The sequence below is a fragment of the Primulina tabacum genome, chromosome 9 (genome assembly GCF_025594145.1).
Source record: "Primulina tabacum isolate GXHZ01 chromosome 9, ASM2559414v2, whole genome shotgun sequence".
Classification (NCBI taxonomy): Eukaryota; Viridiplantae; Streptophyta; class Magnoliopsida; order Lamiales; family Gesneriaceae; genus Primulina; species Primulina tabacum.
Window position 1 is genome coordinate 23,867,878 of NC_134558.1, and position 17,650 is coordinate 23,885,527.

The 17,650-nt window shown below is 38.1% G+C and overlaps 1 protein-coding gene across 1 annotated transcript; it reads right to left on the minus strand.

The window, feature by feature from the left end:
- Nucleotides 1-14,492: 14,492 nt before the first annotated feature.
- Nucleotides 14,493-15,769, minus strand: LOC142504311 (uncharacterized). The gene is made up of 3 exons (XM_075617193.1): nt 15,365-15,769; nt 15,080-15,274; nt 14,493-14,981 (listed from the first exon to the last, which is right to left on the minus strand). Exons 1-3 carry the CDS (start codon nt 15,767-15,769, stop codon nt 14,493-14,495), a joined length of 1,089 nt encoding a protein of 362 aa, XP_075473308.1.
- Nucleotides 15,770-17,650: the final 1,881 nt, after the last annotated feature.

Sequence of the window (17,650 nt, forward strand, 5' to 3'; positions counted from 1 at the left end):
AGACCTCTCATCACTTTTAGTGCAACCTCTTTGTTAGTATACACCTTTCCGAGTGCATTTAATTCATTTACAATACTGCTCACCCTTTCATCATACTCATTCATTGATTCTCCAACCTTCATTTTGATATTGTCAAATTTCTGAACAGCAACAGAGAGTTTATTTTCTTTTGTTTGGTCATTTCCTTCATATAACTGAATCAACTTTTCCCAAATTTCTTTTGCTGTTTTGCACATCTTTATTTTGTTGAATGTTGCTTTGTCCAGTGTTTTGTATAGAGTATCTTTGGCCACATTGTCAAGATTGGCTTTTCTTTTGTCCTCAGTTGTCCACTCTTCTCTGGGCTTTTGAATTCTCTGTGGTGCCCCTTCAGTTATGGCAATTGCTGTATTTGCTTTTAGAATCTTCATGGGTCCGTCTGTTATGACATACCACATGTCATCATCTTGTGCAGCTAAGTGAGCCTGCATTCTGATTTTTCAGTCATCAAAATCTTCTCTTGAGAACATACGAATTTTATTGAATGAAGTCATGCTAGCAGATTTATAGATCAGAAGTATTCAAGAACAAGATTCAACCGCTCTGATACCACTTGATAGGATCGATTGACGTGTCAAGAGTGTTTAGAAGGGGGGGGTTGAATAAACACTTTCAATTAATATTGGTCTTATCGAATTTTTGAGTTCAGTTTGGTGACAAACTGATTCTCGGAATCTTGTTGGTCAATATCAATCAGTTAAACTGAGGTAGTTGCGGAAGGTAACTGACTGACAGATAGAATACAGAACTGAAATAAAATACACAAAGATTGTTTCTGGATGTTCGGAGAATTCAATTACTCCTACGTCACCCCTTCTATCACAGGGATATGTTTCCACTAAAAGACGATCCAATACAACACTTGTACAGATCCACTTCAGTTAGGAGTTACCCACTGCCTAAACTGAAACTCTTAGTATTACAAAATGATCTCTGTGCGTAACTGATCTTAGCACTATTGAATTAACAAATATTACAGAGTGCTAGTTTGCTCAACTTGTAGCCTTGATTGCTACGAATAAATCAAGTAAGAGTGAGCTGAGATTTTGACAGAGTAATAGCAAGTTTTGAATGATGTATCGTCACTTCTTCTTTTTCTTCTGCCATATTTATACTCTTCTTTTCCAACGGTAATCTTGAGATAAATTTGAATCTTTGTATCCGTTGGTTTCCACTTGATTATTCCTTCGATATTGTTTGCTTCATTTATTGTAATTCAGCGTCTTAATTGCTTTGTCCGGAATGCGTTGTTTTAAGTAGTCTTGGTTGTTGTGCGCTGCTCTTGTAATCTGTTATGTCTTCTTTGTTCTTTCCCGAGACATCTTCAGTTGAGAGACTTTGAGGCATTCGGCTGAATGTTTTAACTGATAAGTTCCAACTGATCAGTTTACTCTGTATCATTGTATCAGCTAATTTCAGTTGATAAGTTCAGTTGTCGAATTTGCTTGCGCGTATCAGTTGATTCATATTTTGTTAATCGATTGATTCATGTTTTGTCAAACTCCAGAATCTAGTTTCCAGCAAATTTTTTTAATTCTATTATTATAAAATTTGTTAATAATTTTAGTAGAATTATAAAATTTGTTAATGTTTATATACAATAAACATTAATTTCATATGCTTCGATATACATTCATTAAAGTGAATATGTAATGAAATTTGTTATGAATTTTTTTAGTTCTATTATTATAAAAATTGTTATGAATTTTAGTGGAATTATAAAATTTGTTAAGATTTTTAGTCGAGTATAAATTCAACTCACATTGTTAGAATAAGAGATACATTCTTCTACTTGTTATGAATTTTTTTAACTAACAGACTTAAATTACAACATATAACTAATGTTTACACAAATAAATTTTTTATATATATTTACATTCTAATTATATATAAAGTGAATTCGATATTATAAAATGATCAAAACTCAAAAATATCAAAAATTTCCTACCCACTCGACCCATCTCGACCCAAACTCGACCCAAACCCTAAACCCTAAACAAAACCCTAAACCAAACATCTAACATTTCACTCGACCCACACGTCCCAAAATTGAAACAATTTACCACCCGCGCGACCCAAATTTAAAAATCTACTACACACATTACAATCTTGTCCACTCGACCCATACCAAAATTAAAAATTCACCACAAACACATTACATATTAATAAAATCAAATCGATTGTCTTTAAATTCAAACAAATTACATATCATTCAATCTTATCTTCTACCAAATTCTCCTACATATAGAAATCTGTTTTGTTTTTTCCTTCCACATCTTCTCTTGATCACAGGTGGCATAACCTACAAAACATAGATAAGATTATTATATTATAGACAATAGTATGTATTTAAAAAAATATGATATTATAAATATGCTATTATATAGACTTATTATGTGGGTCGAGGTGTGCACATGCATACTTCGACTCACAGGTTGGTGCACATGTTGTGGGTCGAGGTGTGCATGTGCACACCTTGACCCACTGCTACACCTCGACCCACAGTGGGTCGAGGCACCTCGACCACAATAGCCAGAACTAACATTCTCTACTCACACTCCACTATCCAGACCTAGCACATATGATCATACTCGAATCACACTCCATCCACCTTCTCGACCACACAATAAACACGTTCCTCGACTGTAAATACCCACACTAACTCCACTCACAAAAATTCTAAAAAAAAACAATCAGAAGTAAACTGAAACAAATCTAGCAATACAGAGCATTCGAGTATATACTTACTTCTCTACAAATCTTCAAATTTTCAAATGATTTTTGATTATTTTGTCGTGAAGAACACAAAAAAGCGGGAATAAATCAAAACTCAAATCGAGGAGGGATATATCAATTAAAAAAATATTTTTTAAAAAATTAAAATCTAATTAACTAATTAATGACCTAATAAATGAACTCACCTAATTAACAGCAGTCAACTCTCTTTTTTCGATTTAAAAAAATCAAAATCCCTTTTATTTAATTAAATTTTAAATGAGTCGTATATTTTTTATTGTCCCTAGATTTTGGCATGAGTTGTTCGAATGGTGAGTTATTTTAACTCCAAGCTTAAGCGGAACAGAGCATAAGAGTCGCTTTTCGTCTAAGTGTCGCATATGCGTTATGACATGACTTTGTTTTTGCATGAATTGTATCACAAGATTCTATTACTTGTATTAAAAAAAATAATAAACAATCTAACGACATCAGTCCCGGTTCCGAGTGCTTCTAGATCTATCCGTGTTGGAACCGATCCAGAACCGGCTTCAAGGTAATTTATGGATCCGTTGTGTCGGAATCGGAACCTTGGAACGAATCCAATCTAGTACTCGAACCGATAGTGTATGGACCAGTTCTGTAATGCCCGAGATTTTGATTCTATTAATCTGAGATTATTGATTATGAACTGATATGATTATAGACAGATCATCTCGAGACCAGATTGGGCAAAGCATAGAAATGACACAATTTTTGGACCGAAAGTTCGGCGCCCGGGCGGTACTCTTTGACCGCCCGAGCGCCATTAGGTAATATGAAGGGGGCCGAACATTCTGCACCCGGGCGGAAATTCATGACCGCCCGAGCGCCTTTGTATAATACACGAGGGCCTAACATTCCGTGCCCGAGCGGAAATTCATGACCGCCTGAGCGTCGACAGAAATGGGTGGAAAATGGGACACATAGCTTTACATGCAAGTTGGATGTATATATATTGTAATCCTTTCAGAAATCAGAAGAAAGAAACGAGGAGAAAGCTTCTGAAATCCTTACGCCTCTTCATTCGTAGATTTGTGGTTTCTGCAAAATCCGTCCGTCTGATTTTCAATCCGATTGCGGTACCGTGTTTCTATAGACGAGAGCGTCAATTGGACGCAAGTTTTCTTATGTTCTGATATGATTTGAAATTTTGATATTGACAGAATCAAATATGATTGATATATGCTGTTATTGACATAGTAGACATCGTATAATTGAAACCGGGTCGAAGAACTGATACCGTATGAAATTGTTATGAATTTTCAGAGTTGATTTGATTTTGATTAGACCGATTTGATATCAGAATTGTGTTGTTATCCATTATGAGATGTTGGGATTGATATTTGATTGATACTGTATTGCTGGGTATATTGATATTATTCAGATTTGGATTAGATGAGTTGTTGATTTTATATACTGATATTGTATTGCTGGTATTTCGAGATTGTACAGTTATGCCGTTAAAACAGAATTTGATTGAGTTCTGATTATATCCAGTACTGATTTGATTAAGGAGTATATTGATATCGTGTCTATTCGATATTGTCATTGGCAGATTCATATGAACAGATTTTAATTTGAGACTTCGACTTCGTCAGACCGAGAAGAGAAAGGTATAAATTAATGTTGATTCGGGATTGCACAACTCGAGTTTGATTTGACTTGAGTTTCCCAAAATCACATACTTTATTTTATTGCATTGATATTTGCAATTTATAAGTTTGATATGTCTAGGCTATGGATGTATAGTCTAGTATGTGTTGTGATGAGTCAGTGGCAGGACATGCCAGGGAGGATAGGCCTAGTCTTTGGCAGGATATGCCAAGACACCGGACGTTTGGTCATATTGATAGTGCATAGGAGTGGAGCAACTTCTATAGCGAGATTCAATATGGACAGGACCAAAGTCCGTAATAAGAACGTACCGCCACCACGATCGGGAGAGTAGGTGGGAGATTGTTGCGTTCTTATTCAGATCGGGATCCCTAGATTATGAATGAGTCGAGTCAGAGTCTCAGAGTCACAGAGTGTGATTTACCGCTTGATATTAATTCATGTTTTCTGATTTTGATACATGTTCAGAGTGTCATTTACAGTTTGATATTGATTCATGTTTCTGACTGTGATACATGTTATAGATATCTGCTTCATGCTTTTATATCTGTTTATATGAGATGCATGTATACATGGTTTATACTGGGAATATAATTCTCACCGGAGTTATTCGGCTGTTGTCTTGTTTGTATGTGAGCATGACAACAGGTGGGACAGCACCAGGGTCAAGACGAGGACGAGAGAGGACTAGTTTAGCGTAGAGATTCGGACCCAGAAGTAGATCTGTCTCATTACCTGACATGTAGTGAATGAACAGTAGTTGTTATGATATAATTTTGTACAGGACTTGTACTTAGATCTGGATACTGATCTTGTAAATGAAATAAGATTTATTTCATATGTTTCCGCTTTTGTATTTAAAAAAAAATTTAGACCCTGTTTATTTAATTGTTTTAATTATTACCAAAGACGATTAAGAAAGGAATTAGCGTCCGGGTCCCCACAAGTTCCGAGCATGTTCGAACCAAGTTCTGAGCTTCCATTGATGGCCAGAATGAGGCACGTTAAAAAAAAGATTTTTATGGCATAAATTTTTTTTATTAAGTACTTTAAATTGGGAAAACACATCATAATAAAAGATAAATATAAATGAAACATTGATGTCTACATTAAATATATAAAATTTATCACATTCTACTAAAATATATTTGGAAAACACTAGATCTTCATCGGAACTTGAGCTTGCAAAATCTCCCATCGCTATGATGATCTTGTTTTTTTTTTCGCAAACCAATCTTGTAGACATGTTAACATGCTAAACGTTTTGGGCTTTAAATTAGTTTTTGTTCGCAAATGATTCTATCGCATGTGGAAATTGTTGATTTGGAAGCAAAAATTGAACATTTGATTGTTAGGACATCTTTTGCAATTGCCCCTAAGATTGGATAAAGTTGAAAATTTTCTCTCCACCTTTTTATAGTCTGAAATTACTAGCTTGAATATATCTGTATCTCATTGGACTTTATTGTTGCAACCGATTTTCCTTTCAAATTTTGTTGTTTCAAACTTTGAAAGGAGTTGATTGCTCCTATTTTTCTTTTTTATTTTGGAAATTGCTCCGGCTCCGGCTAGTTACTGGCCCTACCCTGTTTGTTAGCCTACAAATAGAACAATTCTTGAAGAAAATGCAAACTTTTGTGAACAGTGAAAATCCCGCACTTCTTCCTATACAAATAATGCCTCCATGTCTTCAGGGCAAAAACCACTATTTCTAGCTCGAGGTCGTGAGTCAGATAATTCTTCTAATGGATCTTCAACTATTTGGACGCGTAGGCAATAACCCTGTCATGCTGCATCAGACCCACGACCAAACCGAGCTTCGAAGCATCTGTATAAAGCACAAATGCCCCTTGCCTTGATGGCATAGCTAGAACTGGCGCTGAAGTCAATGTCTGCTTCAGCCTGTCAAAACACTCCTGGCACTCTGATCCCAAAACGAATTTGGCATTCTTCTTCGTCAAGGTGGTCATAGGTACGACAATAGAGGAAAAACCCTGAATAAACTTCCGGTAGTACCCAGCAATTCCCAAGAAACTGCGGATCTCTGTCACACTCTTAGGCACTGGCCAATCTCGGGCTGCCTCGACTTTATTGGGATCAACCTCCACTCCATCTCAGGATATGATGTGGCCTAAGAACGCCACTCTATCTAGCCAGAACTCACATTTACTGAACTTGGCATGCAACTGTTTGTCCTGTAAAGTCTATAGTACGGTCTTTAGATGCTGTGTGAGGCCCGGGGCCGAAGAGGGCGGGGGGTGATCGCCGGTGCCATCAGTTGCACGGACAATGAGCGGCTCCTGGCAGGCTTTCTAGGTGAAGGGAACATGAATGAACCGAACCCACACGGGAATGAGAGGGATTCCGAGACTGTTCAATGTAATGGACTGTACAGTTGAAGAGGGCTTAAAAGATTTGATTTGTACTACTCATATCACGAAGGTGCATCTTCTTTTCGGTAGCTCATCACATAAGAACTCCAAAGTTAAGCGTGCTTGACTTGGGGCAATTTTGGGATGGGTGACCTCCTGGGAAGTTTCCCAGGGTGCGTGTGAGTGAGGACATAAGCACGCTGGAAAGACTCGTCTTGATACAGTGAGGACAGTCGTCGAATCTGGGGCGTTACAAGTGGTATCAGAGCCGACCTCTCTTAGTACGGTGTGGTTCGGGGACGAATCAAGCGGAAGCTGGTGGGGGGCATGTGAGGCCCGGGGCCGAAGAGGGCGGGGGGTGAGCGCCGGTGCCATCAGTTGCACGGACAATGAGCGGCTCCTGGCAGGCTTTCTAGGTGAAGGGAACATGAATGAACCGAACCCACACGGGAATGAGAGGGATTCCGAGACTGTTCAATGTAATGGACTGTACAGTTGAAGAGGGCTTAAAAGATTTGATTTGTACTACTCATATCACGAAGGTGCATCTTCTTTTCGGTAGCTCATCACATAAGAACTCCAAAATTAAGCGTGCTTGACTTGGGGCAATTTTGGGATGGGTGACCTCCTGGGAAGTTTCCCAGGGTGCGTGTGAGTGAGGACATAAGCACGCTGGAAAGACTCGTCTTGATACAGTGAGGACAGTCGTCGAATCTGGGGCGTTACATGCTGACTGTGCTCTTCTCTGCTCTTCGAATAGATCAGGATGTCGTTGATGAAAACAATGACGAACTGATCTAAATATAGCTGAAACACGCGATCCATGAGATCCATGAAGATCGCTGGCGCGTTCATCAATCCGTAGAGAATCACCATAAACTCATATAGCCCATAACGCGTCCTGAATGCCGTATTATGCACGTCAGACTCTCTCACCTTTAGCTGGTGGTATCTTGATCATACATCTATCTTCGAGAAAACCGATGCTCCCTGAAGCTGATCAAATAGATCCTGGATCCTTGGCAATGGATACTTGTTCTTGACAGTGACTCCGTTCAGTTCCCTGTAATCAATGCAGAGCCACATGCTGCCATCTTTTTTCTTAACAAACAGTATCGATGCGCCCCATGGAGAAAATATAGGGCGAATGAAACCCTTATCTAGCAAGTCTTGTATATGATCCTTCAGTGCCATCATCTCTATAGGTGCTAGACAATAGGGCGCCTTAGAAATAGGCATGGTACCTGGCATAAGCTTGATAGAAAAGTCCACCTCTTTGTTTGGTGGAATGCCTGAAACATCGTCCAAGAAAACACTGGGAAAATCCTTGACCACCTCAACCTCCTCTGGCTAACTGACTCGGTCACTATCACAATACTCGCCAAAAATGCTTGGCAGCCTCTCCACATGAGATTCCTCGTACATATGCAAGAAATGATGTGTGGCAACTGCTGGTGCCTGGCGGCCTCAAAAATAAATGGCTTCCCGCTGGGCGGTTGGACAGATACTGATCTCAATCGAAAATCTATGGCAGATTCGTTCGAAGAAAGCCATTCCATACCCTGAATAATGTCAAACTCTGGTAACAGTAGCACAATCAGATCTTCTTGCGCTGGTTATGGTGTTTGAAGGAGATTTTGATTGATATGAACTTCTTCTTCACTATCATCCTCCAAACTTATATCTGTAAAGAGATCAACTAACTCAACTGGATCAGTTGGCTTATCAGTTAGTTCTGATTCATCAAACACAACATGAATCGATTCGTCTACATTCAAAGTATATTTGTTAAATACTCTATAAAATTTACTAACTGATGAATAACCCAGAAATATTTCTTTTGCAGATTTTGCATCAAATGCTTCCAAATGATTTTTGCCATTCGTGAATATAACATCTGCAGCCAAATATTCTGAAATAGGACACCACACTTCTATGTCCATGCCAGATGTCATACGATGTTTTCAAATGATTTTTATTAATCATTGATCTGTTCTGAGTATAACATGCAGTGTTTACTGTTTCTGCCCAAAATATTTGTGAAATACCGGAATCAGCAAGCATTGTTCTAGCAGCTTCTTTAAGAGTTCGATTTCTTTTCTCAGCTACACCATTTTGCTGAGGAGTTCTAGCTGCTGAGAGCTCACGATTAATTCCAGTAGTTATTAGAAATTGAGAAAGGTTTTGATTGACAAATTCAGTCCCTCGATCAGACTTTATTCTGTCAATTCCAACTGATTTTTCATTTAATAATCTTTTGAAAAGTTTAATCAGTTATGTAGCAGTTTGGTCTTTTGATTTAAAAAATATAACCCAAGTAAATCTTGAAAAATCATCAACGACTACCAATGTGTATTTCATTATCCCTAAACTCATGACTGATATAGGACCAAAGAGATCCATATGCAATAGTTCTAAGCATCTAGAGGAAGATTTACTACCCTTGTTTTAGAATGAAGATCTTACTTGTTTACCAAACTGACATGCTGAACAAATTTTGTCTTTAGAAAAATCTATTTTAGGAAGACCAGTTACAAGATCATGGTTACTCAGATGAGCAATAAACTTAAAGTTTAAGTGGTTCAAATTGATTTTTTTGTTGTACCTATCACCTGCAATCACACACAATATATAATCTTGGTACCCACATTTATTTGGGTCCTAAACTGATTAATTCTTTAGGAACCCAGACTTGGATTAGTCTAACTGACTTACCAGTTCATGTGTTCCAAATTATTTTTCCCGGCTTGTGTGTGTTAGATGTGTGATGCGTGGATGAAACATTATGATTGTTAACCTTCTTCAACTTCTTGTTTACTCGATATCTCTGTTGAACTGGCTTACAGTTTTAATAATTGTAATAGACATCCTTAGAGTTTTGATTCTTGTAGCTGAACCTTTTAGGTCACCAGCTCTTTGAATCAGTTGAGCTCTTCGGGCTATAACCAATTCCAAATCATTTAGCTTTGTTCATATTTTCAGTCGGTTGAATAATATGTTTACTTGGTTCAAAGATTTCATGTGCCACAGTTGATTTCACAAAAGTAATGTACTTTTCTTTTTGCTCTTTCAATTTGGGCATTGTATCACTTACAGAGGTTTCTTCAATGCTATTGAAGCCTAAACCAGTTCTATCAGTAATTGAATTTTTGCAAACTCTGCATTTCAGTCAGAGTGACTAATGAGTTATTCCAAGCTTGAATCAGTTCAGTTTGTTTTGAAATTTTGTTTTTCAACTGATGAATCAAGGATTGGCTCTCAATCATGTCAGCCTTTTGCTTTGCAATCTCCTTTTTTAGACTCAACAATTCAACTGACTCATCATTTTCAGTTTTATTGCATATGGGATCAGTTTGCTCAGCTTTGGTTTTTTCAAATGAGCGAGCAAGTTTGTGATACTCATTTATCATGTCATACAAAGTGTCAATGAGTTCTTCTTGTGTAAAATCAGTAGATCTGAAGTCAAATACCTGTTCACTTGTAGACTCCAGTTCTGCCCCATTTGCCATTGATCATTTGACTTCTTCTTCATCATCGCTAGAGCTGACTGAGCTTTATGAATCTGACTTTTCACTGTCATTCTCTGCCCATTTATATTTGCTTTCTTCAACTACTAGTACTTCATGTTTCTTCTTGAATGATCTTTTATCATTGCTATCTCTTCTCTTGTATTCAACTGATTTCTTGCCTTTATCAGTTGAATGTATGTTGTCTTTCTTTGGTTTTGGACAGTCAGCAATGAAATGACCTTGCTTTCCATATTTTAAGGAAGAATTTGGTTCTTCCTTGGAATTGCTCTTTTGATAGTTTTGTTTGTAAAAACCTTGATTTATCCTCATGAACTTTCCAAAATTCTTCACAAATATTGACGTCGCGTCATTACTTAACTGATCTGCAGTTTTCTTAACTGAACTAGTTGGTTCCAGTTTATGAGCACTAAGAGCCATTGTAGCTGCTGGTGTAGAAAGTTCTCCTTCTCTTGTTTGCATCTCAAACTCATAGGCTTTTAGATCAGCAAATAAATCGTGTAGTTCGACCTTATTCACGTCTTTTGATTGTCCCATGTTCATGGTCTTAACATCCCACTCCTTGGGAAGACCTTGGACCACCTTCAGCGCGACTTCTTTGTTTGAATACACTTTTCCAAGTGTATTCAGTTCATTTTTGATGCTGCTGACTCTCTCATCATATTCGTTCATAGATTCTCCAGTCTTCATTTTAATATTATCGAATTTATGAACAACAACTGAGTGTTTGTTTTCTTTAGTCTGTTCATTTCCCTCTCATAGCTGAGTTAATTTCTCTCAGATCTCTTTTGCTATTTTGCGGAGCTTGATCTTACTGAGTGTAACCTTATCCAAGGTTTTATACAAAATATTTTTAGCCATATTATCCAAATTCGCCTTCTTCTTATATTCAGCTGTCCATTGTTCACGTGGTTTCTCGATGCGATGAGGAGGACCATCAGTTATGGCAACTGATGTATTTTCTTTTAGTATTTTCATTGGTCCATCAGTTATGACGTACCACATATCATCATCTTGTGCATCTAGATGAGCCTGTATTCTTATCTTCCAATCATCTTCTTTGAAGAATATTGGAATTTTATTGAAGGAAGACATGGTACTCAGATGTAAAGATGTAAATATTCAAGAACAAGATTCAACTGCTCTAATACCACTTGTTAGGATCGGTAGGGAGTGAAAAAGAGTTTTGAAGGTGGGGTTGAATAAACATTTGACAATTTTCACAACTTTTTCAAATAATGAATCAGTTTAGTGATAAACTGAATTCAAGAATCTTGTTGTCGATGTCAATCAGTTAACTTAATAAAAGTGCGGAAATAACCGAAGGACGGATAGAATAAAACTGATAAGGAAAAAGACAAGATTTGTGGATGTTTGGAGATTTCAAACACTCCTACGTCATCCTTTCTATCTCGAAGATAGGATATTCACTAAAATACTTTGATCTATACAAAGATTTGTACAAACCCATTTCAGTTTGGGCTTAACACTGCCAAGACTGAAACTCTTAGTATCAATACAATTTGTCAGTATTCAGCTGATGTGTAACTTCTTAGCAAAACTGATCTCTACAAGATCGAATAATACAACAACGGGTGTTTGTAATTTAAGCTCAAAGTATAGCCTGAAAGCTATGAATGTGTATACTAAACATGAGCTTTTAAACTTGAAAGAATATGCGCAGAGTTCTTGACTGTATTGCTTGATAACTTGGGCAACTTCGTAACTTGATTACACTGATTCAGCTGATCTTCTCGGATATTTATAGGCTTTGCTTCCAACGGCAACAATGAATGTATTTTGAATCTTTATATCCGTTGTATTGCCATGTCAACATTCTTCTAACAATCGTACACTGTAGCTTTTCTGAAATGCGGCGTTCCCATTATACGTTACAATATGCTCTTGTACAATTGTCGGTTGATAGCGACATTCCTTAACTGATGACATGTCAAACTGATTTATCAGTTGACATAGCAGATAGGATTAACTGATTGATGTGTAACTGATCAGTCTCAACTGATCATCCAGTTGACTACACAGTTCATTTAGCTTAGTTCAGTTGCCTTTGATTATACACGCATTAATCTTCAGTTCGGGCAACTATCAGTCTACGAATTTTTAGTTCAGTTACTTTCAGTCTTCTCGATCAGTTGTTCAATCTCTTCACGCTCAATTTTTCAAACTCCGAAATTAAGTTTCCAACACTTTTACTAAAAATAGTATTTTTCATGCAAACATGAAACCTTATAAAATATGCAACTTTTGAAATCATGCGTAGATATGAACATTTTTCATTTAAAATTATCATTTTTAGGTGATGTTCGATCCTCGAAAGTGACAACATTCATTGAATTGATCAATCTATAAACCATAGTACTAGGGCGCTGGGTTCAACGTCCACTTCTTCGACGATCCCTCCGACAATCATAAAATAACTTATCCGTTCACTTCTTCAACGGATCCATTAGCATTGAGATTCCCGCCTCCATTTTCGACGGTTCAGTCACTTTTCATTGCAAGTCCACCATTCCCGTTTTCAACAACTTTCCATATTCTTTAAAATTTCCAAAAATGGCTCATATAAATTGTATACGTCGAGATTACTAAAAATAACATATATTGCAAATACATTAAAACTTCTAAAAATTGCATATACTTTAAAACTTCTAATAATAACATTTTACATTATGTGAAATTGCTTTAGGAAGTTGCAAACCGCCCTCGACTTTCCTCGAACCGACCGCACACGATTCAACGATATACGTACCCGGACGACCCCGGACCTTGACTTAATGAAAATGACCCAATTTCAAAACTTTAAAAATACCAAAATATCCAGTAGCTTTCTGGAAATTCAATCTTGGGTCCTTCGCTTAAAAAACGACTCGATTTGCTTAATTGATGACATTTTTACCACCGTTTTCGGGCAAACAAATGACCAAACTACCCTTCATACACAAACCAACCCGATACTAGACCTTTATTAACATCCTAAGACCCAATTAGAGCTATTGTGAGTTCCCAAGCTCAAGCCAAAACCGAAACTTGTATTAAATTTTTAACATAGGCTCAATTCGTCCCTTTTTAACACATTCGGACAAATTATGACCCCGAACGGACCACGGCTTGAAAAGAACCAAAACCAGGCCTTATACCTCTTCCTTGGACCCTAAACAAGACCATGATCAGGCCCTTTTCAACACAGACCAGACGCCCCATGCTCTAAACCCTTCAGATCATCTGCGCACCAAACGGCTCCTCGCGTGCAGCCGGGGCACAAAACGCTCCAACAGCTATGGTAGCCCTTGGTTCGACTCTTGGATCATAATAGACCCTCACCAGGACCCTAAGTAATGTCCCTAGCCCTTGGTCCTGCCCTTTCAACAGTCCCCTTGCCCTAGGAGCCACACGCACCATAACAAGCCAACATGTACAACTTTTGGAGTCACGGTCGCTATGCTACAGCTCGTCCAAGCACAGACTGAACCCCTCATAGACCTTCTTATGACCCTAAACCTTCACTCAATACCTTGGTTAGGACCCCATGCAGACCACTTGGACGATGGAACCCCAAACCCGACACCTTCCCTCTCTCGGCCTTCATGAAATTTACGTGTGGGTGGTGCTGCCCTTGAGGCATCCCCTATGGCTTTAGTCCGTTCAAGTATTATTCTTAGGCATTTAGTTTGACTCTTAAATCTTTTGGTTTGCACCCCTCCTTCATCAATTCATTAAACATAAAAAATCTTTTATGAAATCATGAGATACACATAGAGGAAATTGAAAACCATCATCCTTGTAAACTTTACACACAAAATCATCATACATGCAATATTATGGATTGAATGGTGAATAAAGAATGGTAGAAAACATGCCTTGATTGTTTACGCTTATGAAATACGAGCGACGTCATGAAGAGAGACGAACGGGACGCGAAACTCTTCCTCCGTTTGCTATGAAACTCACGGCCACCTAAAGTCCTAGTGTGTGTGTTGTGTGTGTTGGTGGTGGAAGCCGTGTGTTTATGGTGTGGGTGTAGGCTAGGTTTTATTAAAGTAAGTTATTAGGATGCTAAGTGGGCTTTAGGTTTAGTTAAGGGCCTTAATCATTTTTAATTAAATATTTATTAATCTAGGCCCATTAATACTTGCACATTCCTTTCCAACTGCTTCTCAAATACTCAATTCATTAAACGTTGATATGTAAATCCCACATTATTTAACCCAAAAGGCATGACTACATAACAAAATGTGCCTCTCGAGGTAATGAAATTGGCATTGTCTTGATCGTTCTTGACCAGGGGAATTTTGTGATAACCTTGATAACCAACCATAAAATTGAGTAATTCATAACAAGAGGTGTAATCCACCAGTTGATTAATCCGGGGCAGAGGATAATGATCCTTGGGGCAAGCCATGTTAAGATCTCGGAAATCTACACACAACCTCCACTTCCCTGCACCCTTAGGAACCAGCGCTACATTTGAGAGCCTAGTAGGAAATTGTATTTCTCGAATGTGACCGGCTTGCAACAATTCTTGGACATGCACATCAATCACCTTATCCTTCTCTGTACCAAAATGTAACTTCTTTTGTTTAACAGGTTGGGATCCCGGGATGATATTCAAATTATGCTCAGCCACCAGGGATGAGATCCTAATCGATTCGTGCTGTGACCAGTTTTTAAACGATTTAACAAACTGACCCAGGTGGATAAGTCAAGATCTCGAGCCACCCAAATCTCCTTTCCTAGCACAATCTTCACCACCTCCTGCTCTTCCTCTGCTACAAAATGTATCTCCCCCTTTTTCACTATCCTTTCTATCTCCTCAGCTCGACTTACTCCCTTTTCCTCCTGCCTCGCCTTCTTCTGGTCCACCCAGACTATTTCCACATAGCATTTATGGGAAGAAGATTGATCTCCTCGGACCTCCCATCCATGATTTTCGACTGAAAATTTGATCTTTTGGTGATAGATAGATGCTACAGCTTACAACTCATTCATAGCCGCTCGCCCCAGAATAATATTTTATGATGAAGGGGCATCCACAACCGTAAAAGTGGTCATGACAATTTTTCTCAATTCCCGGGTGCCCAGGGTCAAAGGCAGAATAATTTCTCCTTCCGAAAACACGGCATGACCAGCAAAACCAAAAAGGGCGGTTTCTACTGTCTCCAACTGATACCCTTGTAAATCCATCTGCACTAGAGCTTCCTTGAAGATAACATTCACAGAGCTGTCTGAATCCACAAAGACCCACATGACATCATAATTGGAAACTCGAGCTTGGATTACCAAGGCTTCATTATGAGGAAGGCTAACACCTGGGAGATCATCTGGGCCAAAGCTGATGACCACGTCATTCCTTCTTGCTCCCTCTACTTCTCGGCACTCCCTCTTACCCCGTGCCTTCCAGGACTGATTAGATTTACCATCTCTAGAGCCTTCAGAAATCATTTTTATCACCCCTAGGGTAGGGGATGAGGCTTTCTTCCTCTCCTACTCTTGATTTCTTCTTTCGCCCAGGGCACCTCGCGAATCTTCTCGGGCACTGGGTCCAAGACTCCGTGAAACGTCCACGACTCATTTTGCTTAAAAAGTAACAGAATTTGTTTTCTAAAACACTCACTAATTTCGGCTAATACAAACACATGTATATATAAAATATTTTTGACATCATTTCAGAATAAAACAACCAACTAGATTTGAAAATCAAAGGAATTAGTTCAAACCGTAAAGTCGTCAAACGTTTACCAAACCTAAAAGCAGTATTAGAAAAATATAACCAAACTATCAACCTCTCAAAAACATCTCAAAAAGCATAAATAAAAGTCGTAAAAATATCTCTAACATAAATCATAAAGGTAAACATAAGTGCGAAAAACTAGAAGCGCTGGTCCTCGAGTAATGTGCACATTCAGTTCAGTCAGATCATCTATCAAGACCTCCACTACCCTCAACATGAAACTCACCTGCATCGATCACACCTAGTGAGTCTAAAAACTCAACACTACATAATCGTGATAACAACATAATACATATACAAAAAACATGCAACAATGAAAATACTTGTACGTAAAATAATATTTTCATGAAGATGCATAAATTTAAACTTAAATATTTTCATATTCATATTCATATACACCATAAACATATTCATGTTCATATTCATATCAACGTGTTAATATTCATTTTTCGTTGAATTCAGATCGTTGATTGTGACTTTCGTATTCGTATTCATATTGGGGCAATTGATCCATCTACATGTAACCATGGTAATGGGCGGCGGGGACATCAGCGATACTCTCACCCATCAACTGAGCCTTGGCCTTAAGTATTAACATATCATCATATCATCGTATTCGTATTAGTCACAATCCCTTCACATCATTCAACATTTCGTATTTCCATCACTTTATAAAAACATACATATAAATATAGTTTTTTTTTTAAACCAAGCATGCAACATATCTTTAAATGTCCATATTAAACCATAAAAATCCATAAACTTTTAAAATAAGCATTTTAATATATAAAACAACAATAAGAGCACTGCCATTACGTTTACTATTTTCTAGGTGTAAAATTACCATTTTACCCCTAGACGTAAAATCCTCGAATTTGACTTTTTCTTAATTCCATTGACTCTAACATATCCAAAATAATTATTTAAGCCTAAATTAAATTTACCACAATTTTATGTAGCTTAAATTCTAAACTTTTGAATTATTCCTTAATTATTCATTTTTAATGCATTTTAATCCCAAATTAATTCAAACTTTAATTTAAAATTCCTAAATTAAAAACTTAGACTTTCTATATTATTTTAGCCCTCGTGCACCATGACTCGATCCCCGTGAGCCAGGGTTTGAATTATAGCCAATAGGAAACCCTAACCGACCAATCTAGACTACCCTTGAGCCATGTTCATTTTTCCATGAGCCAAGCTCGAACCACCCTGAGCCAAACCCTGATCAGACCATCTAGGAACCCTCTTGGACTCTTAGAACCAAAGGACTTGACCCCAAGCTCAAAACCGAAGGCCCCAACCCAGCAACACAAACGGCCGAGAACTCCCTTTGAGCTAAGACTCTACGTGCGCACCAAGGACCTAGAAAACCGAGCCAGCCCCTTACCCTGACCCTTTAGCACCCTCTGAGGACCTGAAGGACCTAGCCCAGCCCAGCCAAGAGCCCCCTGGCCGATCCCTTTTACCCTTGCGCGGCTGCTGCACTCATGCGCGCTACATGACCCTTTCTCGCGTTGGAGTCCTAGGTTGCAAGGACTCCTCCCCAACCCTCGACTTGAGTCCTAGCGTGGCTAGAACTCCTTTCCTGA

Bases quoted from the DNA above. Each gene is read 5' to 3' on its own strand.
- LOC142504311 (XM_075617193.1), bottom strand. From the start codon at position 15,769: ATGATTTCTGAAGGCTCTAGAGATGGTAAATCTAATCAGTCCTGGAAG. The intron at 15,275-15,364 runs GTTGTGGATGCC...TATCACCAAAAG, and splicing joins TTGTCATGACCACTTTTACG to ATCAAATTTTCAGTCGAAAA. The intron at 14,982-15,079 runs GTGGTGAAGATT...AACTGGTCACAG, and splicing joins TAGCAGAGGAAGAGCAGGAG to CACGAATCGATTAGGATCTC.